Below are 25,195 nucleotides of genomic sequence, written 5' to 3' on the forward strand. Positions count from 1 at the left end.
TCTTCTTACCGCTGTGCACAGCGATGACCGGCCGGTGATGCTGGGTGTAGCTGGAGAGGCGGGGTGAGTCCTGAGGCGATGGGCTATTGAAGGGGGACTTGTCCATCTCAGTCTTCTTCACTGTGGGTGAGATCCCTGTGAGGGGGAAGTCAAAGGGTGTCACTTTCATGGCTAGGGATGGGGGAGGTGAGGAGGGAGGTTCTGTGCCCTGCCCGCTTTCCACCATTTGCCTTCCACAAGCATTAAGTGCCAACTATGCGCCAGGTAGTAAGTAGGGCAACGGGGACGAGGGCTGGTCTTGGCGTAAGAGGAGACCTGGCCTCAAGTTCTAGCTGCGTGGTCCCTGGCAAACCATTAAGATGCCCCCAGACAAATCTCTGGCAGATAGTACGGACGCGCCTCAAGCCACACACATTCCACACTGGGAATTTCCCACCCATGGGATCCCAGGGACAGCTTCCCCCCCCCCCAAACCCAACCCCAAATCATCCTAGACACACTGTATGCTGAAAGTAAACAAGGTAAAACGAATCCCCGTCCTCAAGGTTATGTCCCATTGGGAGAGGGAAATAGGCCAGAGACCAGCATCTCATTAGATAATTCAGTCTAATCTGAGGAGAAAGTGACTGACAGGGTCTGGACTCAAGCGATGCCTGAGATGGGATCAAAAAGAAGCTAAGGATTCCAAAGGCAGGAATGAGGAGCAATGGGCTGTGGATGAGCAGGGAATTCGGGGAGCAGTCTTATTCTCACCAGTAAGAGAGAAGGCCCTGCCAGGACTCAGAGGACACCATAATTATTACAACCATTAGACTGTAAACTCCTTAAGGGCGGGACTGTCCTTTGTCTCTTTTTGTGTCCCTAGCACTTTTGGCACATAGTAGGTGTTTAATAAAGGTTTATTGATTGACTGATGTTGGACTAGATGATCTCCAAAGCCTCTTTCAGCTTCAGCATCTGAGTTTGGGATTCTTTCCTTACAGAACTTACCAGTCTGAATTCTGCTGCTTACTCGTTATATAACTTTAATCTCTCCCAGCCTCAGTTTCCCCATCTATAAAGTTCACCCAGTGCTTGCCCAGGCTAATGTGATACAGACTGAATGAGATAATGGGCATGAAAGTGTTTTAATAGAGGATATTAACAACTATAAAAGTCATCATAACAATAGCTTATCCTCACTTTCACTCTCTCCCTAACCTTCCCATCATTGTTTCTGCTAAACCAGAAGCCCCCTCCCCAACCCCAATCAGAATCTTGGGATGAGGGAGACAGAAGAGAGGATAGTGAGTGGGCAGGGGGAGGGGAGAACATCCTGGAAGAGTCCTATGGCTGCCATCACTGCTGCAGGCAGGCTCCTCGGGCCATGTGGCGCTAAGGTAATAAGGTTAGACTTCACTCAGACATACACTTACAAGGATTTCCTAGAACATCTTGTTCAAGGATTGAAATAGCTATGCCTTAGTGGCTCAAGACCAGACCGGAGGGCTGGGATGCTGGCTCTCTGCCCCTGCTCGAAACTTATCTTCTGGACTGGGAGCATTAAGAGGAGGGCATGGAGAAAGGTTGGGGTTCTGTGGGACATGACTCTGGGAGTGTGTTTGTAGGGGGGAAATTATCTTTTCATTCAACTCAACAAATAATCAAGCACTGATTCAGTGTCTCCTGTTGGAGGCACATTTGACAGACGGGGAAATTAAGGCCCAAGAAGTATGGTATGGGAGGAAGAATAGTGAATCTGGGCTTAAATCCCACTCCTCCCACTTACTACTTGTCACTCAAGCTCCCTAGATCTCACGTTCCTCATCTAGAAGAAAAGGGGACTAGACTAGAAGCCTTTTAAGGTCCTTTTGAGCTATAAAACCATGAATCTAATTGTTTATGTTTTTATGACTCTAAGGTTTATGAAATACTTTCTTCACATAAACTATCTCATTTGAGCCTCATAACAATCCTATAAAAAGTGGTTATTATCCATGCTTTATAGATAAGAAACCTGAGGCTCCCAGAGGTCATGATTTGTCTAGAGGTCATGATTTGTCTAGGGTCATCCAGTTAATAAAGCAGGATTTACATAGAGTAGGGAAGGATTTGAACTCAGATCTTTTTGCCTTCAAGGACAATACTCATCTATTGCACCAACCTAATCTCTCTATGAATCTATATAGAGGTAAAAATCAGGGCCTGTTAGAGCTAGAAGACTGCTTAGATGCATCAGAACTAGAAGGGACCTTTGAACCAATCTAGTGTCTTTCTCTTAATTTCCTAGTTTTACAGATGGGGAAACTAAGGTCCTGAGAGAGGAAGTTTAGTGGCACTATTGTCCAAAACATTAGGATTAGAATCCAGGGCTCCAAACCCCTCATGCAGGAGACTTTCTACCACAATGGAATCCCAGGCTCAGTATCAATTTCCCTCATAAGCAGTGGGGAGGGGACAGTCACAGTAAAAAAAAAAAAAAAAAAAAAAAAAAAAAAAAAAAAAAAAAAAGATTCAGACGAAAGAGCCTGGAGAGGAAAGGACTGGGGGAGGGGAAGCTGGACAGATAAAACTCTGAGGCCTGAAATCTTCCCAGGGGAGAAAGGAAATCACAAGCTAGAGACAAGCAAGCACATGAGGGGGGAGGGGAAAGTATCACTTTAATTAACTTAAGCCCCTTCCTCCCCCCCTTCTTAATGAACAGCTAGTTGGAGCTGTCTAGACAGGAAGGCTGAAAAGCTCGGCAGAAAGCAATCCAGCCACAATCATCTCAGACACTCCAGAGGGAGCTGATTGGGAGGGGACGGGGAGCTAAGGTTACCAGTCCCTGGGGCTGGGCCGGCAGGGGGAAGAGGAGGATGGATGGGATTTCTATTCCCTCTGCCCAATGGTGACAAATTATTATAGCACTAAGCTTGGGAGAGACCAGGTTTGAAAGACCGGCAGCATCCATCCGTTCAGATCACAGGAAGTCGAAGTGCTCCAGACCTGGAGTGTTTGTTTCACTCTCCGGGTCAAGCAGACTGTGAAAACGGATTTAAAGGTGGTAGGGTCTGCAAAGGACATCGGGTACATAACAAGCCTCCACTTTTCAGATGAGGAAAATGAAGTTCACCGAGATGATATGGTTTTTCTCAGGATCTTACTGGTGATCATCCACATTTAGGCTCTCTGACCAAATGTACCAAACTCTTTACATTATTTTCTCAACATCTGACAGGCACACGAAAGATTTCTCTGTCCTGTTTGCAGATGACATAAAGCTCAGAGGGATGCTAATGTCAAAGATGACAGGATCAAAACCCTAAAACATTTTCCTCCCTGCCCTGGGATTCTGGGCTGAAACCAACAAGGTGAAACTGACCATGATAAATATGAGTCAAAGACTCTAGGCTAAAAACAACAAGTTTCTGAAACTGACCAGAGATCCAGTGTGGTCTAGAGGAAAGGAAAGGATTTGGGGTTGTTTGCATGTTGTTTACCCCATTAGACTATGATATGAGCTCCTTGGAAAAAAGACTGTTTGGAGCTGGGTTTCTTTTTCCTTTTTTTGCCTCCTTTTGTATCCCTAGAGCTTATTACACTGCCTGGCATATAGTGGGCACTTCATAAATGCTAGCTTAATGACTGAGTCAGAAGATCTTCTAACTCTGGCTCCCTAGGTCCTATGGGTTCATGAACAAAACAATTAATTTTTTTGAGACTTAATTTCCTCATCAGAAAGATAGGAGAGTTGCACCAGAAGCCCTCTAAAATCCCTTCCAACTCTGATGAAATTAATTTAAAAAAAAAAAAAAAAAAAAAAAAGGCAACTTCACAAGTGCAGGATGTATCTGGCTTAACCAGTAATTTATGTAAACACCTTAGGGTGTGTTTGACCACAAATTTAATCTGGGCCAACAGCACTAATGAAATTGGTGGCTTTGTCTAGAGAATTCTATTGCCCTGGTATCACTGGTAATCACTTCTAGCACCTAACTAGAAGCCCACATCCTTTGTAGGTGTCCAGAGAAGACTGACCAGAATGAGGAGGGGGCTAACCACCATCAAATGCAAAAATTGCTTGGATGGACCAGGAATTTTTATCTTGGAAAAGAAGTGCCTTGGGGGAGATATCGTCACTGACTACAAATAACCGAAGGGCTATCATGGGAAAGAGGGAAAAGATTTATTCTGCTTGGCAAACAACAGAATTAGGAGGAGGGAGGATGGGAAGGATCAGATTTCAGTTCTCAAATTGATGAAGAAAATGTTAATAATGCAGATTAAATTTAAAAGAGGAGGAAAAAAAGGCTCCAGTTCTCAAATCCCCAGAGTGGGTCCAAGGTTGTACAACATAAGCAAGAACTTCCCAATTGGCTGAGGAGGTGATGAACTTGTTCCCGGTGAAGGAGGGAATGACCTCACCAAATTAGATCCACAGGGTCTGAACTGGAAAGGAATGAAGAGGTCATCTAGGCCAACTTCTAAATGGTTGGATAACTGTTTTCTGGGGTCATAAAGGGAATTCTTCCCCAGGGGAGAGATTGGACAGGATGACCACTGTAGGAAGACTACTGAGGGAACACGCTACCCAAGACTCCAGAGGCAATCCTGGGAAATCTAAAAGAGTGGCAGAGAACATGAGGAGAGAGACCCATGAGAGATGAAAAGTCAATGAGACCCTCAGGTATGGAACACTAGAGAGAAGAGACGTTACAGAAACAGACATCATTGATGATGCTATATGGGAGACAACAGAAATGGCAGAGAGCCTGAGTGGAAAAGATTCTACAGATACACAGAAATGGTTCCAACAGAGATGGGGATATACAGAAATGGGGAAACCGTTGAAGGCCCAAGTGATGAGACTCTACAGAGACAGAGATAAAATCTCGGAGCTGCCGCTTCAGAGATGGAGCCTTACAGATGTGGTGGTATCGAGAAATGGGAATTCAGAGATGGGCAAACAGGGAGAGGGTGACTTAGGAATGGCAGGAACCTATAAAGGCAGCTAGCTATGGAGAGAACGAGGCAGGATGGATTGAATTCATGAAATATTTTAAAGTTCCTAATTATGTAACAGGATTCCCTTCAGGGATGATACAAAGACAAAATAAAATTAGTTCCTGCTCTCAAAGAGCTTAAAGGGCAAAAGACAAAATATATACAGATAGGTAAATATAAGGAAGGAGAGGAAGAGAAAGGAAAGAAAACAGAAGAAAAGAGGCAGAAGGAAGAGAGAGAGAGAGAGAGAGAGAGAGAGGGAGAGAGAGAGAGAGAGAGAGAGAGAGAACAGAGACAAAGTTGTGGAAATCATGGAAGACTTCTCCAAGGAGGAGGAGCCTGCGGAGAAGGAAGCTAAGGATTCATGGAGGCGGAGATGAGGAAGGATTCCAGACTAGGGAAATGCACAATTTGCAAGACGGGAAAATCGCAGAACTGAAAAGGGTAATGAGGGATAACTGCATGAAGGGTTGGGATAGGAGGGCGTAACTGAAGGCGGAGTTAGAGACGCACTTTCCTAACTCGGCATGCCTGAAACTACAACGCCCAGAAGTAAGTGCTCTCAAAACCCCGCCCCCGTACGCCTTCTCCCGCGACTACCAATCCCAGGAGGCTCAGCGCCCTCTCCCGCCTCCTGCTAAGCGGCGGCGCTGCGCAGCCTATCGGGATACGTAGTCCGGCAGGCCGGGAAGCTCTGGAAGGCTCCGCTAGCCCGCGGCTCACTGCCCCACCTACCCCCTTCCATGTCCTCCGTCCAGTTGCGGCTGCTACTCGTCGGGGAGTTGGGTGACGTGTAGTAATCCCCGCCGGGGCTCGTGTCCACGTCTTCCTCCAGGGAGCCTGATTTGTGTCGTTTGCTCCTTTGGAGGAAAAAAAAAAGTCGTTACCCCCCTGACCTGGAAAATTGCGGGGGCTTCGGGATGGGGGTGGGGTGGGGTGAACGGCAAGGCTAGTTTGAGATCCGGACTTCCGGTCATGAGAAGGGCATCATGGGAATCCTGGAATGGTATCCTAGGATGGCAGAGCCGGGGAAGCGGGGACCCCGAACTACATCGAGGAGGAAACTGAGGCCCCGAAAGATGAAAGAGTCTTACTCCTCTCCCCCACCCATGTTTTACATGTGGAGAAACGCGTTCAAGTAGGGGAAGCGACCTTCCTCTTTCTCCCTCTCCTATTTATTTTACATATGAGGAAATTATGTCTGGGAAACCTAAAGGTCCCCAAAGGGAAGGGAAGTGTCTCCTTTTCATTTTATCTCTGTGAAAAGAGAGGCTCCCGAAGGGAAAGACCTGCCTCCCCCACATTTTACATAAGGGGAAACTGAGGCCAGGGAAGGAAAGGGCCTGCCTCCCCTCCATTTTACATAAGGGGAAACTGAGGCCAGGAAAGAAAAGGACCTGCCTCCCCCCCATTTAACATAAGGGGAAACTGAGGCCAGGGAAGAAAAGGACCTGCCTCCCCTCCATTTTACATAAGGGGAAACTGAGGCCAGGGAAGGAAAGGACCTGTCTCCCCTCCATTTTACATATGGGGAAGCCTGTGAGGCTTAGGGAAGGGGAGAGATATGTCTAAGCCCAAACCATGAATCCGTTGTAACAGCTGAGCCTTTCCAAGCAAGGGCTTTTTCAAACCTAGCCCCAGACCTGGGGGTTGGAGCTGAGGCAAGCCCCCTAGGTTGTGCCCAAGCTTTGGAAGGATCCACTGAATTATAGATAGGTAGCTGGAAGAAACCTTAGAGGCTATCTGATCCAAGCCTTCATTTTACACGTCAGGAAACTGAGGCCCAGAGGCGTCATGTGATTTTTTTGATGGTCACAGAGGCTAAATGTTAGGTGGCAGAGCCAGGATTTTCACCAAGGGCTGTTCACACCAAGTATCACGTAATGGACTGTCCTTGGGACTAGGTTACATGGGGAACCTGTGGATGCTCTGGGATCCTCATATCATGTAGGTATTATGGTGTGACTGCAGGTTCAGGAACCCACATAACTTTCCTGTAGGAAGAATGGGAGGATTGACTGTGGGTTATCCTGATTTTCAATTTCAATTCTTTAAGATTCCAACATTTTGTCATGGACTTTCCTTCTATGGATACAAAGTACTAGAGCCATTTTGCAGGCCTTAGCAAGCAGTTTAATGAGTTTCTACAATTAAAAGACATTAATTAGGAATTGAGGTTCTCTGTTCATGAAATTGGTCCTCATAGAGATAGTCTGTGATTGGGTCCATCCTCAAAGCCTTTTCAGCATGACAGGACTTGTCAGGGGAATTTATACTCCACTGACAGTCTTTGAGAGATAGGTGCCATTATGAGACCCTAGAGCAGGGGATCAGTGGAAGAATTATAGCAATAAAAACAAGATCTGTAATCACAGACCCTTGTAGTCGTAATAACTTAACACCTCACATCTGCACAATCACTCTCCCATCTATTCCCTTATTTGAACCATAGAACAGACCCCTTGAAGGAGGAAGGACAAGAATTATACCCATTTTATAGAGGAATGCATTCCCAAATTATTCATCTATAAATGGAGGTTCAGAAAGTGAATGGATTTACCCAAAATTACACCTGTACTAAGTGGCAGAGTCAGTACTAAAAGCCAGAATTCTTGATTCTCAGTATCAGGCTCTGTGGAATTAAGGAATGTCAGAGCTAGGAGGGATGAGGGAGACCCTCTAGTCCAATGTCCTTATTTTACAAAAAATGGGAAAATGAGGCTCTGGAAAGATACTGTCAGAGCCAGGATGATGATAAAAATGTATACGTGACTATATACTGATAAGGGATGGCACACTTATGTTATAGCATTTGTGTACGTTATCTTGCTCTGATCTTATAGCGACACTGTGAGATAGGTAGCATAGGATTATCGCCCTTTCACAGAGCAGGTGACGTGACTCGTGGTTAAGTGACATGTGGGGTGACCCAAATGGCTAAGCTGGCATTCAAACCCAGGGATCTTCACTGGAAGTAAAGTACTGCCCCAGCCACCTTCTGTGATGGAGTTTCTCCCTGGTCTACTGGCTACTCCCTGACAAAGTGCCTGAGGTGGGAACGTACCCACTGGAGGAGGTGCTGGGCAGTGTTCTTCTCATGCCTGTGCTGGCAGGATTCAGATCATAGGCCAGGTGCCCTTGTAACTCGCCCAGGGAGAAGTTCGGTCCCGTGCCTGTCACCACAGGTGCTGTAAAACCCAACAAAGAGAGAGGGCGAGGTGAAATACTGGAGCACAGAGAATAGCCCTCGTTCCTAGGGAAGCTCCTTGGGAAACAAGAGGCCTCAGATCATATTAATCCAAATAAGAAAACTGAAGTTTAAATGAATTGTCCCAAATTCCCAAATGGGAGAGTTGAGTGGAATCATTGCATCTTTTAAGTTGGAAGGGATCTTTGAGATCATTTGGTCAAATCTCCCCATTTTACAGATGAGGAAATGAACTGAGAAAAGAGAAGTGACTGCCAGTGGTCCCACAGTAAATTAGGAGCAGGAGCAGGCTTTAAAACCCAGAACTCTTACTTCCTAGAGTGCTGTCTCTGCTCCATGCTGTGGCCTCCCCATCGCCTATAGGAACATCAGTTTAGAGATACGTTCTCTGAAAATATTTCTAATTTTGGGTTAGTAGACAGCATTTGTTGGAGGAAGACTCTTTAGAGAGGGACAGCGGGACAGGCTGACAATTGCCATTGGGAAAGGGAAGAGGGAAGTGGGCAGTGGTCACATTCAAAGCAGGACTACCCCCAGCATCAATAGGATTTGAAATAGGGAAGCCCTGGGCCGTGGGAGGAGGGGAAGCCTCTACATAATAGAAAGGGAAGACCAGCCAGAAGGAGCTTCCCAAGGCCAGGGCAGAGGGAAGCAGCTGACAGGAAAGACACGGCATCTTTGGGGAAGTGGCCAAGTGGGCAGAGTAGTGAAAGCAGTGACATGGGGAAGGAAGGATTTTTGTTGTCAGTGTAAGTTTTACTTTAGCTCAGCTATTTAAGATGCTCCCTGGCCCTTGTGGGTGAGGCTGTGACCCAAAGGACCCAAAGGGACCTAGATGTGCCTCTGATTCCATTCTCAACAAGGGCTAAACTCATAGCTCAATGAAGAAGATTCAGTCTCCTCTCTTTGAACTTATCTGAGAGGGAATAGGAGCCAAGCAATGAACAGACCAAGACTTCTTACAGTATGTGTCACCCTCTCCCATCATCTCCAGACTTTTCTTCCCATCACTAGCTAAGTTTCCAATAACCCCTATCTCCACAGTAAGCCCAACATAACCTTCACTGAACCTCTATCCTGCCCTCCTTCTCACTGAGACCTTATTTTCTTATCCAGTCAACCAGAACTCTCACTGAACCCCTGTTCTATTAAAACTTCCATCCCTCTCACTGAACCCCTATACTCTCATTGGACCCTCATTCCTTGACAAATCCCACTGCCTCACCAAACCCCTCATTGAGTTCCATCCTTTCACTGATCCAAGTGCCCACATTCCTTTCCTGAGAATATTCAGCCCCCATCCCCTACTAAACCTGCCTCAGTGAGCCCTCCATTGTCCTCACTAAAATGTCCTTCCCAACCCCATCTCCTTCCTGAGACCCCATCCCTTCACGGGGACCAGGCAATGACTTACTCCGGGAGACTTGGATGAGCTCAGTGACACTGAAGACCCCAGAGGTAACAAAGCTTTCCTGGAAGTCTGTGGTGTCTGTGAAAAAAGAGAGACAATGGGCAGTCAGCAGGAGGAAGGCATTATATGGGCTGGGGTGGGATGAGAAGCTTCCTCTTCCAGCATCTATCCTGTTCACCCTTTTGTTCATCTTTCAAAGAATCCCAGGAGTGAAATAGGCTTGTGGTGATCTTACCCACCTGCTTGCAGCAGGCAGGGCCTACTACCTTGGCCAGAAAGAAGCTGGGAAGGACCTTAGAACACAGAATGTCACAGCAAGAAGGCACCTGAGAGACAATCTTGAATGACTCATTATGTACATTTGGAAACAGGCTCAGAAAAGATGAAAGGTTGTTCAGAGTCACAGAGAGAATTGATAGTGGACCTGGGATTAAAACTGGGGTCCCCTATTCCTTGTCATCTGCCATTCCTTCCGGATTAACGCTGTTTTTCTTGGACACTGGGTTAAGCTCTTGGGTCCTACTTCGTGTGTCACTTCCAGAACAGTATCACCCCTCACAAGATTCACTCTCACCCATTCTTACAGGCTGGAAATGAAGGTCCTAAAAATGAAAAACTTGATCCAGATTACTGGGCTTGACTCATCACAGAGCCTGCCGAGTTAAATCAGTTTCCAGCCCTCCTTTTTTTCTCCTTTTACTGATTCCCCTTTCAATCCCACCCTATCCCTCATGGTCAGCAGAGGACTTGAATTTTCCAGGGACACTGGGGATATATAGAACAATTCCTCCAAATTCCCTTGGGGGCACAGTAGGGGTGCACACATTATAACAATTAGCTGTGGTTGAGCCTAAGGCTCAAGTGCCATCCATAGTCAGGGGAGATGGTGGAGATTGTGTGTGTGTGTGTGTGTGTGTGTGTGTGTGTGTGTGTGTGTGGCCTGCCCCCCAATTTTCCCCACCAGGGGGCAGCAGTTGCCTGAGTCCTTAAATCTATGTTTTGTCCCAGCATCCCTTAGATAGCATCCTGGGCACCTCCATTACCACCTGTGGATGGTGCTCCTGGAGCCAGTCTGTTCTCAGTCCTCCCAGATCGAGCCTGGCCCCTTCCCCCTGTCACATCTCCATTCCTAGACTGTCAAGGAGGCTCCTTAAGAATGTCCTATGTCCTTCTTCCTCAGCTCCTTAGGAATGGTCAGTTTTGCTCCCTTTTCCCAGGCTCCTTTCCCTGGAAGACTTTCTCCACTTTCCTCTTCAGCTTCCTCCTCTTTGCATGAACCTCCATACTCCATCTCTGGTCTTGTCGTTTCTCTTAAGGCCTGGTCCCATGTTTGAACATTTCTACAGGACTGTGTCCTGTATATATGTCACATCATTACCCTCTCTGACAATACATTCTTCTCATTTTCTCCATCCTTGCCAATGAAAACATCCTTCTCCCAGGGCCTGAGAGGCTGAAAATTCCTGAGCCATGGCTAGTGTACACATATTTTCCTGTATATTATTGTTTGCTGGTGCTCTCCCCATTTTGAGGTGGAGGTCCTTATGGTCAGGACCCATGATAATTCCTGAGCCATGGCTAGTGACACACATTTTTGTGTACATCATTATTTTCAGGTAGTCTCCCCGTTCCAAAGCTGAACTCCTTATTGGCAGGGCCCATGCTTTGGCCCTTTTTTGGATTCCCAACACTTAAAGGTACATACTAAGCATCTGACATACTGACCCACTGAGTCTGACCTTGCTTCTTTTTCCTTGATCCTCTTCATTTCCTTTATTCAGATGCTATTTTGGAATTCTGTCTTCTCATTTCTTCCTTCAGAATGTCTCAAAAACAGTTCTTTCTCCTTCTCACCATTCCTGTGGTCCCCTCCTAATTTGGAGCCAAGAACTTCAGCCTCCAATCTACTCCATATAAATCCACCCAGTAGATACTAGGCTTAGTCCAACTTCCAAAAGTACGCCCTGATCCGAATCTTGGAATGCCCTCTTCCTTTCCATCTCTCTCAATTGCATCCATACTTCAGAAGTCCCACTTCCATCTCTGTGACTGCCCTAAGCCCAACAGTGGTCTTTCCCTTCTCTGAACTTCCCCCCTTATTTTTGAACTAATCAGGTTAAATAACTTGCCCAGAGTTATATAGTTAGTGAATGTCTGAGGTTGGATTTGAACTCAAGTCCGTCCTCTTGTCCCTAGGGCTGATGCGCTATTCACTGCACCACCTAGCTGTCTCTCTGAGCTCCTCTTGTAATAACAGCTAGTGTTCATATCATACTTAAGGGCTTGCAGAGTACTTCACTTACATCTCATTTAATCTTCATGACAACCTGGGAGGTGGTAACTATACTTTTTTGTTGGTTTGTTTGCTTTATTTATTGATCTTTTGTAGCTTTTTATTTTTCAAAATGCATGCAAAGATAGTTTTCAACACTCAGTGGCTACCATTCTTATTCCCATTTCCCAGGTGAGGAAAGTAAGGAAAGCCTTCCCGACTGCAAGGCCATTTGCTGTATTGCCGGCTGCTGCTTGTCCCACTCGGTCTAACATCCAGGCCTTAGAAGATTTCTCTGGCTGTTCGGCTTAGTGCTGAGGTCTCCTGCCTCTTGCTCAGAGCAGATCCCTGAGCTACTTGGGTAAATCCTTATTAACTAAGACAGGACTTGAGGGTGTTAGAATGTTCTCTTCTCTCAATACATTCACTCAGAGTCGGAAGGGGCCTTAGGGACCATCTCGTCCAGCCCATAAACCTGACCAGGAATCCCTTCAGCAATTCCCTCCCAGCCTTAAAGTGGTCAGCCAGCTCTGCTGGAAGACCTACAATAGTGATGGGGGGGGGGGGAAATTGAGGGGGGGGGAATTCGTGGTTTCTTCTTAAGGCAGTCTGTACTACTGCTGGATCATTCAAATTGTTAGCAAGTTTGGTTTTCTTTTCTTCTAGAAAGCCTAAGTCTGTCTCCAACTTCCCTTCATTGCTCCTCCCCTCTGGGGCCAGCCAGAACTAATATAATTCTTCTACACAACAGCTCTCGGATATGTTAAAGCAGCATCCTTCCTTCAGTCTTCTCTTCAGTCTCTTCCACACGATCCCGAACGGCCTGGTTTCCAGTTCCCTCTTGGGACCAAGGGGATCCTTCATTCTTGCTCAGAGCCAGTATGACTGGGATGTCCTCCCTCTGCAAGGGGTCAAGTGGGGACATAGGCTAGGGGTGTGTGAGGAGCGCTAGGTCTGGAACTGGCTGAGGGAGAAGTGACTACCGGTCCTCTCCTCCCCCCAGGCCTGCCAGCAGTTTTCTCTTGGCAGCCTGTCCCCAGCTGTCCCACTGCAACCAAAGCACTTCCCCTCTTGCTGCCTCCGCCTCCCTCCCTCCTTCCTCTGCTTCGGCCTCTCCCTGGCCCAGGATTTCCTGTTTCTGCAGTGGACAGGCTCTCTCTGGGGGACTCCCTGGCTGGGGAGGGAGGGGCTGGGACTTGACTTCCTCTGCCTGCCAGGCCGAGTCCAAGGGGAGTTTCTTTGTGGACTGGACAAAATGGGAGTAGAGAAGTCGGCACTGGCCTTGGGAGTCGGGATCCCGGCCCGGTCAGCCACATGCCTACCTGTGCTACTTTAGCCATCTCACTTCCTTTCTGTGGGGCCGTTTCCTCTCCTGTCAAACAAGGGCAGTTGTACTAAGTGATTTTTAAGGTTCCTTCCAGCTCGAATATTTATGAACCAGAAGTGCAGTGGTTTGGGATTTGTGGGCTCTCGCTGGCAGAGGATATGGTGGGTGATTGGGGGGACAGGGGAGGACTGGGGCCCTGGAAGCTCCAACCACAAGACCTCCGCCAAGCTCCTTGCTAACCGCTGGGTCATATGGCCACCTAGAGTCATAGCCAGTGTCTGGAAAGCTAAACACTAATGAACCCGCCACTCAACTTCCCACCTTTACTTGAGCAATCTCTGTCTTACCTTTGCTCATATGCTGTATTGTACAATAATCCCGTCTACAACCTGAGGGCAGGGGTAAAGGTCTAATAAATGACTCTCTAAATAGCAAGACAGAAAGACCCAGACTTCATCACTAACTTGAGGGTGGAAGGTTGGGGATAACCAGGTTCAGATCCCTGAGATTCAGAAGGAAGGAAGGAGATTCTTTAAGGAATTGGGTCTCTTAGAGATATTTTTATCATTACAGGATCATAGAGATAGAACTAGAGGGGACCCTAAAGATTTTACAGAGGAAACTGAGGCATCAAGAGGTACAGTGGTTTGCCCAAGGTCACACAGGCAATAAACAGCAAAACTGGGAATGTAAATCCAGGTCCTCTGATTCTCAGTGCTGTGCTCTTCTAATACATCCTAGGTTAGAAGGGTCCTTAAAAATTACCTAGGAAACTGAGGCTCAGAGTTAGCAAATGCCCTGCCTAAGGTTACATCCAGCAGGAGTCTCACTCTCTCCCTGTCGCTAAAGTCCTATTTTCTCCCCTTACCCAGTGTGATGGGCTTGCTGTCTTCTTGGTCAGAGCCCATTCCTGCCCGGGGGCTGCCGCTCTGCTCTGAGTCTGAAATGAGACAAGAAAGACATGGCATTGAATACTCCTTTTCTTCCATGTTTGCCACAAGGAATAATAATAATAAAGTCACATTTTTAACACTTAAATTTTGAAAGCACTTTCATACACATTATCTTGTTTGACCCCCACAATAACCTTTCAAATTAGGTATTTCAAACAAGTCTATGAATTTTGGATCGCTATGCTATAGATGAGGGAAAAAAAGGCATTAATGGACAGAATTCTGGATTTAGAATTAGGAAGACCTGCATTCAAATCTTAACTTTCAGTGGCTGTATGACCCCAGGCAAATCACTGAACCATTATGACTCAGACAACTTTCCAAACTTATTTATGAAATCATTTACTGGTTTTGATTTGCTTTGGTGGAGGGACCTCTCACTCTAAGAGTTTGCACTCACAGCTAAAATCACAGATCCTTCATTTATCTGTATGTAGATGAAGAAACTGAGGTTTGGATCATGTGACTCCCCACAGTCACGCATATAGTAAATGAGAGAACAGAAAGTGAAACCCTGATCTCCTGACTTCCAGTCTAGAGCCTTTCTAAGCAGATTTTTTTCCAGCTGACCCCAAAGCTGCCCACATACCTGCCCCTATTCCCCTAGAGTAGCTGAGGTGCCAGCCTCCTGGGCTCCAATCCTAGATGTAGACCCAAGAGTCCCAACCTCTTATTTTACAGATGAGGAAACTCAATCAGAGAAGATAGGAGGCTAGGCCAGGCTAATAAGGGGCTGAGGCAGGAGATGTGTCCTGGTTCCAAGCTCAATGCCCTCTGCTCCCAGCTGGGCATCCTGTGGGCATTCCCAGCTTGCCTCTCTTCCACAGCCCAGCTCTGGCTGACCCCCGGGACCTGGCCACCTCTCTCTTCCTCCCCCAGGAAGGATGTCCTAACGTCCAGGCTGATCTCTTGGCTTCTGGAGGGGATCCTGCCCCATCCCAGCTGCCAGAAAGGAGCAGATGAGAAGGTGGGGTGCCTTGCCCCCATCTGGGACAGAGTTGACACGGCGGCCCCGTACATGGGGGTGGGCGATGGGGAAAGGCCATCCCCTACCACAGATGGTTAAAAAGTTAATAGCTGGTGACCAGGCAGGGTCGGAGTGCTGGGCCCGTTGCCATGGTGACAGCCTTACACTAATGGCTCCCTGACGTAATCTGATTTGCTGAGTTAATGGACAGTCTCGGCGGCCTCTGCCCACCCGCCAGAGCTCCCTCTCCCGCCCAGACGGTGATAAATGGGCTCCCTCGCCTCCCCAGCACCCGCCTGCCGGCTGCCCGGAATCAAGGAAGCTCCCGACCTCCGGCCCAGTGGCGCCTTTAACCAGGCCTGGCTTAGGCTGAGCCTCCTCCCTTTTCTGCCATCCTCCTCCTGCCTTCTTCCACCCAGAGGGTTCCTGGGCTCTGAAAGACGCCAGGAATCATAACAACCTGGTCTTTTTTAGTGCTGGGAACTTTACAGAGAGCGTTTCTTCCAGTCACCTTTTGGGGTGGTTTTTGCCAAGTACCTCAGTCCCCATTTTACAGATTTGGAAACTGAGGCCCAGAGAAATGAAGGAGCTTCCCGAAATTCACACAACTAGAAAGTGGCAGAGCATGCATTTAAACCCAGGTCCTTTGACTACAAATCTGGCACTTATTCCACCGTACCACATGACCCCAAATTAAGCCTTCTCCCCCAAAAATGCCTGACCTTTGCTAGGATAGGAGAGGAAAAAAGGTGGTGATTGATCAGTCAGCCAAACAATAAGCCCTTATTAAGAACCTACAATGTACTGTGCTGAGAATACAAAAGCAAAAATAATTAGTAATCATATTGAGGAAAGCTACAGGCATACGTGCTCCATATGTATCTCAAAAGTCTTAGTCCCGTTACAAGCTTCAATTTAAAGCTTACTTTTAATTCAGTCTTGAAACAGCACTAAGACTTTGGGACACTTTTTAAAGTTATATTCAAAATATGCCAAATAAATACAAGGTAAGTTCAGCAGCTGGGGCAGGAGAGGAGGGATGGAGCATACACATGTACACATGGGCAGGAAGGAAGCTCTGAGTCATTCTCCTCTCCCCTGGCTCTCTGGTCCAAGGATCAACTATGTGTTTCTCAGGGCAATAACAATAACTGATGAAATGCTGCAAAGTTTGCACAGCGTTTTATATACATGATCTCATTTGTTCTTCACAACAACCCTGTGAGGTTAAATGCGGCAGAATTGATTATTCTTCCCATTTTACAGATGAACAAACTGGAGCTAAGAGATTAAGAAATCCACCTGTTTGGCTGATTTATTAGGGGCTTGTGGGCACATATTTGGGAGGGCCTGCCCCCATATTTAGTACATAGAATATATGGATAAATTCACATGCACATAGAACACACTTGGGCAGGGGCACAGATGCATGTGCACATGTAACGTGATCAGATTGGACAAAACAAGAGGATAAAGAAGGTCAAAAGTCGAAGGAACTTTGGAGGACAGCTAGTTCAATTTCCATGTTTTATATTTGAGGAAACTGAGACCCAGAAACATGCCAAGAATTACTGGCAGAATTGGGACCCAGGTTTCCTTACACTTTCTAAGGAACTGAATAATGCATAATTGTAGGAAGAATCAGAAGCAGTCGCTAAAGTCCCTTCCAGTCCATGGGGAAGAGAATGAAAAGACCACTAAGTATCACGAAGATCAAGGATTTAGACCCAGCTCAGCTATTAACTCTTTTAGGCAAGTTACTTCCCCATTTGAACCTCAGATGCTAAAATGAGAGGGTTGGACTACATAAGAGCCAGCAAGTCTTTCAATTAAGAAATTCCATGATTCTAATCCAGCTCTTTATATTCTATATTTTAAGATCCTTTCTAGTTCCAACCTTCTAGGGGCCTTCAAGCTTGATAGTTCATGAGTCAGTGAGTTAGATAGGTACCTGATTCCTGATAGGGCAACCATCAGCCTTCTCTTGCTCTAATCTTCCACCTATTCCTTGTGCCCTCATCTGCTAGAAAGCTACCCATGAGCCAATGCAAGGGCCCAAGGCCACCTTCTTTGTTCCCTCCTCTCCCTAGCCTTGCTCAGCCACAGGTTAACTCCTTAGAGAACCTCCATTCCACCCAAGCAGGGGATGATGGGCACTCCTTAATCCTCCATCCCACCCTGCCCCCAAAAGTCAACTGTCTGCCTCTGGAGCTAGTCCAGGATGCACACCTTGCAACATGTTCCATGAGTGTCCCTTCTCATTTCAGTACAAGGCAGGAGATCTTTGCTGGGGTCTGTCCTCCCCCCTCAACAACTGCCTATCCCAGCTCTTCTCAGCAGCATACACACACACACACACACACACACAGAGTGATCCCCTTGCCTTCATCTTATCTAAAAATAATCAGCCTCTTTGGGCCATGAGCAGACGCTGAGCTCAGCATTATTGGTTTCTAGAGCAGCTTGGATTAGAGTCCCAGATCTACTTCCTTTTTCTCAGCCTTCTTCCTTGCTCTAACACCAAGGAATCTAGATGGGGAAAAGGGTCAACATTGTTGGGAGAGAGACCATTCCCTGTTTCCGAGCTGGGCCAGAGGCTACAACCCTATTCTATAAGGTATATGAGGTCTTGGGGACAAAGGACATCATTTTCTGCACACATGTCCATACAGCACTCCAACCTTATCTCAGGGACCTGTTCTCAAAGGTGTCCAATGCCTTCCTGCCTCAGGATCTTTGGCCCAATTGTTCCCTTCCCCTAGATTTCTTCATCCTCTCCACCACTAGCCCCTTTCCTTATCCTCCAGGGATCTGTAATGTGATAGAAGTAGCACTCCATTTGGAGCAGTAGACTTTGTTTGAATCCAGGTTCTGCCACTTTCTAACTATTTATCTTGGTCAAGTCACTTCCATACTCTGAAACTTAATTTTCTCAATAATAAAATGAAGGGATCTACTATTTCTAAAATCTTTGCTAGTTCTCACTTTCTGTGAGTCTGATTTCTATTTGTTTTCCTTGTCCTTCAAGATCCAACTCAAATGGTATCTGCTTCATGAAGCTTGTCCTCAGTATACATCCTTTTCTCTCTTATGGAGGGTAACTTGGAGGATTGGCAGGGGATTAAAGACCATTCCATTATAAGTTCAAGTAAAAGAATGGGGAACGGTTAGCCAAAAGAAAGACTCAAAGAAGACATGGTTGTCTGTCTTCAAATTTGTTGTCCTTCAGTCCTTTCAGCTGTGTCTGACTCCATGACCTCAAAATGGGATTTTCTTGGCAGAGATACTGGAGTGGTTTTCCATTTCCTTCTCTGGCTCATTTTACAGATGAGGAAACTGAGGCAAATAGGGTTAAATGATATGGCCACGGTCACACAACTAGATTTGAGGTCTGATTTGAACTTAAGAAGAGTCTTCCTGATTCCAAGCCCAGTGCTCTGTTCACTGCACTATCTGGCTGCATTGAGGGGAAGTCATGAGAAAGAGGGATTAGGGTCTACTTGACCTCTGAGGGCAGAACTAGGAGCAATGGGTGGCAGGTATAGCAAGGCAGATTTCAATCCTTATAAGGAGAAACTTCTTAACCATGAGAGTTGTCCAACAGTGGTAAGAAGTGGACTAAGAACATGGTGAGCTTCCACCAGTAGAGGTGTGCAGAGACTGGATGAGCTCATATAATGACTGGGGTATGTAGAACTCATATTTTGGGGCAGGGTTGGACTGGATGTTCTCCACAAGGCCTTCTCATTCTTGAATTTTTGAATTCCCAAAGAACTGGCTGTCCCTCTGTTAAGTACCCATCACTTCTGGCTTGGGTTACAGTTACTGATAAATATGCTTTTTATCCTCTCAACTAGATTTTGAGCTTTTGGCTAATGGTTCAATTTATAGATTTAAAGTAAACAAATCACCTTTCCACACATTCTCTAACTTGAATCTCAAAACAACTTTGGAAGAAAACAATAATAACTAACATCACCAACCACCACCACCATTATTATTTTGTCTATGGTAACCAAAGGTTTGCCAAATACTTTTCCCACAACAACCTATGTGAGGTAGGTAAAGTATTATTTTCAGGTGAAATAGTTGAGGCATATTAAGAGTAACAAATTGTCCAAAGTCACAAGAGACCAAGCTATGGTTCCAATCCAATTCCCAAGAAGAATGATCTTTGAACTCAGAAGGAAAAAGCACAAACATAGTTGACACAGATGAAATTCAACAAAGCGAGGAAGTGATAAGTGAAACACATAGTTGCCCTCATTGATTTCAAATAATCAGGCATGAATAAACTATATGCTCAAAGAACTGAGAGATAGGATTGCTGACCTGTTATCAGTGACCTTTAAAATACTATGAAGAATGGAAGGGGAGAAAATAAGGGGAATATGCCTATATATTAAACACCTACTATGTGCTAAGTACTGTGCTAAGTGCTGTACAGATATTGATCTTCATAACAATCCTATGAGGTAAGTGTTCTTATGATCCCATTTTACAGTTGAGGAAACTTCAGCAGAGATTAAGTGATTTATCCAGGGTCACAAAGAGAGCAAGTCTGAAGTTGAATTTGAATTCAGTTCTTTCTGATTGTAGACCCAAAACTCTTTCCACATAGCTGAAGGAGAGAAATGAGCAAGACTCCCCTTTCTTTAACAGAACAGTTTTTAAACTATTAGCCAGTGAACTTGACTTCAATACCTGGAAAAACTCTAAAATGTATTAAAGGGATGGTTTGTGAGTGTTTAGAAAGGGAAGCAGTCATCACTAGGAGCTAATATGTCATCAGAGACCAGACCAGGGATGTGTTATACCTAGATTTCAGCAAAGTATTGTATTGGACTGCCAAATGCTGTATACATGGACAAGGAGAGATATGGCCTGAGTAGTAATATAATTAGATTGATTCAGAAGTGATTAAATGGCTGGACTAAAAGAATGGCAATTAAGTGTCGATATCAGCTTGGAGGAAGGCCTGGAAGTAGCATGCCCTAGGGATCTGTCCTTGGTCTTGTGTTGTTTAACAATTTTATCAATGACCTAGAACAAAATATAGATAGTGTGTACAGTGGATGGAACAGTGGACTTTGAATTAGGAAGATCTGATTAGCACCGATAGGTTCAATTATCTCAATGTGGATGATTTTGTTGTTATAGTTGGTTTTCAGTTGTCTGCCTCTTCATGACCCCTTTTAGGATTTTCTTGGCAAAGATACTGCAGTGATTTCTCATTTCCTTCTCTAGTTCATTTTACATATGAGGAAATTGAGATAAACAGGATTAAGAGATTTGCCTAGAGTTACACAGCTAATAAATGTTTGAAAATGGATTGTATTCAGATTTTCCTAACTCTAGGCTTGAATGCAATCCATGGTTCCATGTTGCTGCCTCTGTGCAGATCGTTCCAGACCTATATATCTAGTCCTAACTTCTCTCCCAATCTCTAGTCTCATATCAACAACTAATTACCTTCTGGACATCTTAAACTGGACATCTTGTAGTCATCTCAAACTCAACATGTCCCAAACAGAATTCATCATCTTTTCCTTTCAGATCCTATTTCCTCCTCCTGCATTTCTCCATTACTAATGGGGCCATCACCATTTTTCCAGTTTCCCAAGCTTCCAAGGAGTCATCTTTGATTCTTCTTTCCCACTTACTCTACATATCCCATCTATTGCCAAGGCTTGTTGTTGCTACCTTCACAACATTTTTCATATATGAACCCTTCTCTCCACTCACAGAGCCACATCTTGGTGTAGGCTCTCATCATCTTGCGCATGGACTATTGCAATATCCTTCTGCCCAAAAGAATTTTTCTATAATGTAGTTCTAATCACGTCAGCCTTCTATATACTGAATTCCTATAGCTCCCTATTATTTTAAGAATCAAATAGAATATCCTCTATTTGGCATTCAAAGACCTTCACAACCTGGACCTTTCCTACCTTACCTTTTTGGTCTTCTTACATCTTACTTTGCTCTACCCACTCTGGGATCCAACATAATTGGACTTATTATTTTTTGTACAAGACACTCATTTTCCTGAATCTCTGCCTTTTCACTGTCTATATCCCATGGCTAAGATTCTTTTCTCCCTTCTTGTCTCCACCCCTAGTTTCCCTGGTTTTCATCAATATTCTGCTCAAATCTTAACTTCTTCAGCAGGGCTTTTCCATTATCCTCTTCCATCTCCCCCTTACCCTTTGCTGGTCTCTTCCCCTTGAGATTATATTTTATTTATTCTGTCTTACATATATGGAGTGAGGGTTTTTTTTTTTTTGCATTTTTATTAGAATGTTCTTTATTGAAAATGGGGACCATCTTTTTGTTTTTCTTAGTATCCCTAGTGTTTAGTAGAGTGCCTGACATATAGTAAGTGCTTGCTAATTGATAAGCTAACCTGAGTGTGGATTCTATGCCAAATACTTATAATCTGTGTGATTCTGAGCAAATCACTTAACATCTCTGAGAATCAATTTTATCATTTGTAAAATGAGGGTGTTGGATTTTGAAGTTCATCCCCATTCTATATCTTCTAACTCCCTGATCCCATTGTCCCCTAAAATCCTTTCTAAGTCTAAATCTATTATCCTATGGCATGCTTATCAAATTTGGAGATGAAACAAAATGAAGAGCAATTCAAATGACAGTTTTAAAGTATTTAAACAATCAAGAATAATGGATTAGTTCCACAAAATAAAACTTTATTAGGATAAATATAAAGTTCAGCATTTGGGTTCAAAAAACCAACAGCACAAATGCAGGATAGAGAAATATAACTAGGGTAATTTGGAAGTTTTGGTGGACCACAGGCTCAATGTGAATAGGGATATACTAGAAAATATTTAACAGCTGGATTTCTTGAGAGAAAATCCTGTACATTTGATACATTTTAAAGTTTTCTACATTATGAACATTTTTCTTCATTATTTTCTTCAGTCATAATGTACAACTTATTCCCTGTTCAGAAAATATTTGGAAAGAATTACATGAATTGATACAAAGTGCCTTGAGCAGAAACAGGAGAACATTGTAACAGCAATATTGTACAGTGATCAACTGTGAATGATTTACCTATTGTTAACAATATAATTCTGAAGGACCCATGATGAAAAATATTATCTACCTACAGAGAAAGAACTAATGGAGTCTGAGTGAAGATTGGAGCACACTTTAAAAAAAAAACAACTTAATTTTTCTTGATGATTTTATTTGGGAAGGGGTCTTCCCAACATGAATAATATGGAAATATGCTTTGCATAATTGCACATGTATGTGCCTTCTCATGAAAGCGGAATGGAGAGGAAAAAATTTGAAACTCAAAATTTAAAAAAATGAATTTTAAAAATTGTTTCTACATATAATTGGAAAAAAATAAAAAATTAAAAAAAAGTTATACCCTGTTGTCTTTCTTAAGTGTGATAGTCTAAGCAGCAGATGACCAGAGTTTTGTTGAATGACTGAGTAAGTGGACAAAGGAAAAAGCTGCCTCAATCCCAATTTTGAGATTATATATTTAGATTTCAGAGGGATCTTAGTAGCCATCTAGTCTTGATTTTTTTGGTTATGTTCATTTGGGATTTTCATGGCAGAAATACTGGAGAGGTTTGCTATTTTCTTCTCTGGCTTATTTTACAGCTGAGGGGTCAAGTGACTTGCTCAGGATCACCAGGGCCAGATATCCCCTCCCTGGAGGTCTTCAAGGATAAGCAGCAACTTGTCAAAGGATATCATGGTGGGAATTTCTGACCCAATCTGGGTCACAGTAACCCTCTGACACACAGTAACAAAAAACTGATGAAGTAGCTACTAGATGCCATGTTTTGTGCTAGAAGCTGAGGGGAGTTAGTTTAAGATAGCTACCTGACCTTATAGGGGCAGAGTCCATCGTAGGCCAGCTCTGATTGGAAGGAAGTTTTTCCTAATACTGAACTGAGATCTCAGTTCCCATAACTTCCACCCCTGGGTCTTCATTTTTGCCCTCTAGACTCAAATGGCCAAGGTTGGCAGTCGCTTCCTCAGGACAGCTCTTCAGCTGTATGATCATCATAGCCATGTTCCCCTTAACCCTTCTCATTTTCTTTCCCCTCAAAACTTCTCATCTTCTGAACTTCCCTTTTATGGCCAAGGACATCACCATCCTCTCAGTGACTCAGATTTCAAAGCTCATCATCAAATCCCTACCCTGGCTTACTCCATATATCCAATCCATTCCCAAATACCATTTCTTCTTTTATAACATCTTTTTGTGTGCATTCTATTCTTCCATACACACAGCTTTGTGGAATAATGGATTGAGCTTTAGTCTTGGAGTCAGTAAGACCTGAGTTCAAATCCTGATTTATACATTTACTTTTTAATCTCTTGTATCCTCAGTTTCTTCATCTGAAAAATTAGGATGATATTAGAACCCACTTTCCAGAGTTGTTGTAATGCTCAAATGAGTTAACATATGAAGTGCTTCATAAACTTTAAAGCATTATATTAATGCTAGCAATTAATATTATTATTAATTCAGGCCCCAATTACCTCTTCCCTAGATTATTGCAATGGTCTCCATATTGCTCTCCCTGCCTCAGCTGTCTCCCCACTCCAATTTACAAGACTATCCGACTGAACAAGACTCTGCCCATGATATTCCTCCCCCCATTCAGTAAATTCCCGTGGCTCCCTATTACCTTTGGGATCAAATGTAAAGTTCTCTTTTGTGATACTTAAAGTTCTTTACAACCTGTCTAATTCTTACCTTTCCAGTTTCTACCATCCAACCATATTAACCTACTTGATTTTCTTCACATATAACACTCCATTTACATGCCTTTGTACTACTGGCTGTCTTCCAGGCCCAGAATGTTCTTTCTCACAACCAATTCCTTTTCTTGGCTTTCTTCAAGACTCAGCTTAAGTCCCACTATTTGTTTTCCCAGTCATCCCAGTGACTAGTGCCTTCCCCTCTAAGTGTCCTTCTATTTATCTATATATAGTGTACATGTATATTTATTCACATGTTTTCTCTTCCATTAGAATGTAAGCCCTTTGAGGGTAGGGGCTGATTTTGGCCCTGGTGCTTAGCACACAGTGGGTGCTTAATAAATGCTCTTTCCTTTATTGATTTTTTCATAGTAAGCAACCCTAGTTCCTCCAACAGATGTTCATATGACTGGGTTTCTCCAGTTCCTTCCCCATGCCAGTCTTCCTCCTTTTGACATGTTACAGCTTGTCAGGGTCCTTTCTAAAGTAGGAGCACCTAGAAGTGACCCTAATACTTTAGCTATGGTTCTCTGCTATATTAGAACAATAAATATGGAGTTAGAAGACTTTAGCTTGGGACCCTGACTCCGCCATAGACAGTGTGGTCTTGGGAAAGTCACTTAACTGCCCTGAGCTTCAGTTTTCTCAGATATAAAATGAGGATAATGGTCTCTGTGCTGCCTCCCTTACAAGACTGTGAAGATTGAAGAGATAGTGAATGTGCTTTGTAAAGGCACTATGTAAACTAGAGGGTACTATACAAATGTCACCTATTATTATGAAGACAATGGAACCATCATTAGTCTTGATCACTCAAGCCATTGCCTGTCTTGGCTCCTGAGGTTTTGGATGATTCCTATGGGACCAAAGCCAATGCCAGTAAAGCTGGCTCATGCCCTTCAGGTGGCAACAGGTAACCAGTAACACCTGGCTGAACTAGAATGTTTTTATTGTCTTCAAGAAGCACTGACAATCAGCAGCTCTTTGGGAGAATATTCCAATGGTGTCTAGAATGGGATTGGCCAGAAAATAGGCCAGCTCTAAACAGCTCTGCCCAGAGGTCTCTCCATCTCAGGACCAGCCAAGGGCTGAGAAGTAACCCTTGCCCAAAACCAGCCAGACACGTTCAAAGCTGGGGAGATGCCCAGCCAAGGACTTCCATCCAGTTGGGTTTGAACCAACCTGGGCATGTGGTCTCAGTCCCTCCCTAGCTCTTCCTGGTGCATAAGGTCCTCTGGCCTCTAGTACATGGGCCCAATTCAGGGCAGGGAATGCTCTAGTGGGCACTAGGCCATGTGACTCGGGGCACTTGGGGCATTTTCCCAGAGAGCAGTG

The 25,195-nt window shown here is 44.6% G+C and overlaps 1 protein-coding gene across 4 annotated transcripts in view; it reads right to left on the reverse strand.

The window, feature by feature from the left end:
* The window catches only part of NFIC (nuclear factor I C), a 136,115-nt gene that overhangs the window by 32,965 nt on the left and 77,955 nt on the right, over positions 1 to 25,195 (reverse strand). For all 4 annotated transcript variants that reach the window (XM_031947887.1, XM_031947890.1, XM_031947888.1 and 1 more), the window contains exons 3-7: positions 14,052 to 14,123; positions 9,588 to 9,662; positions 8,030 to 8,153; positions 5,701 to 5,825; positions 10 to 135 (exon numbers count right to left, since the gene is read on the reverse strand). In XM_031947887.1, coding sequence (XP_031803747.1) covers positions 10 to 135; positions 5,701 to 5,825; positions 8,030 to 8,153; positions 9,588 to 9,662; positions 14,052 to 14,123 — 522 coding nt within the window. The remainder of the gene's footprint in view (positions 1 to 9; positions 136 to 5,700; positions 5,826 to 8,029; positions 8,154 to 9,587; positions 9,663 to 14,051; positions 14,124 to 25,195) is intronic.

The sequence above is a fragment of the Sarcophilus harrisii genome, chromosome 1 (assembly GCF_902635505.1).
Source record: "Sarcophilus harrisii chromosome 1, mSarHar1.11, whole genome shotgun sequence".
NCBI classification, from domain to species: Eukaryota; Metazoa; Chordata; class Mammalia; order Dasyuromorphia; family Dasyuridae; genus Sarcophilus; species Sarcophilus harrisii.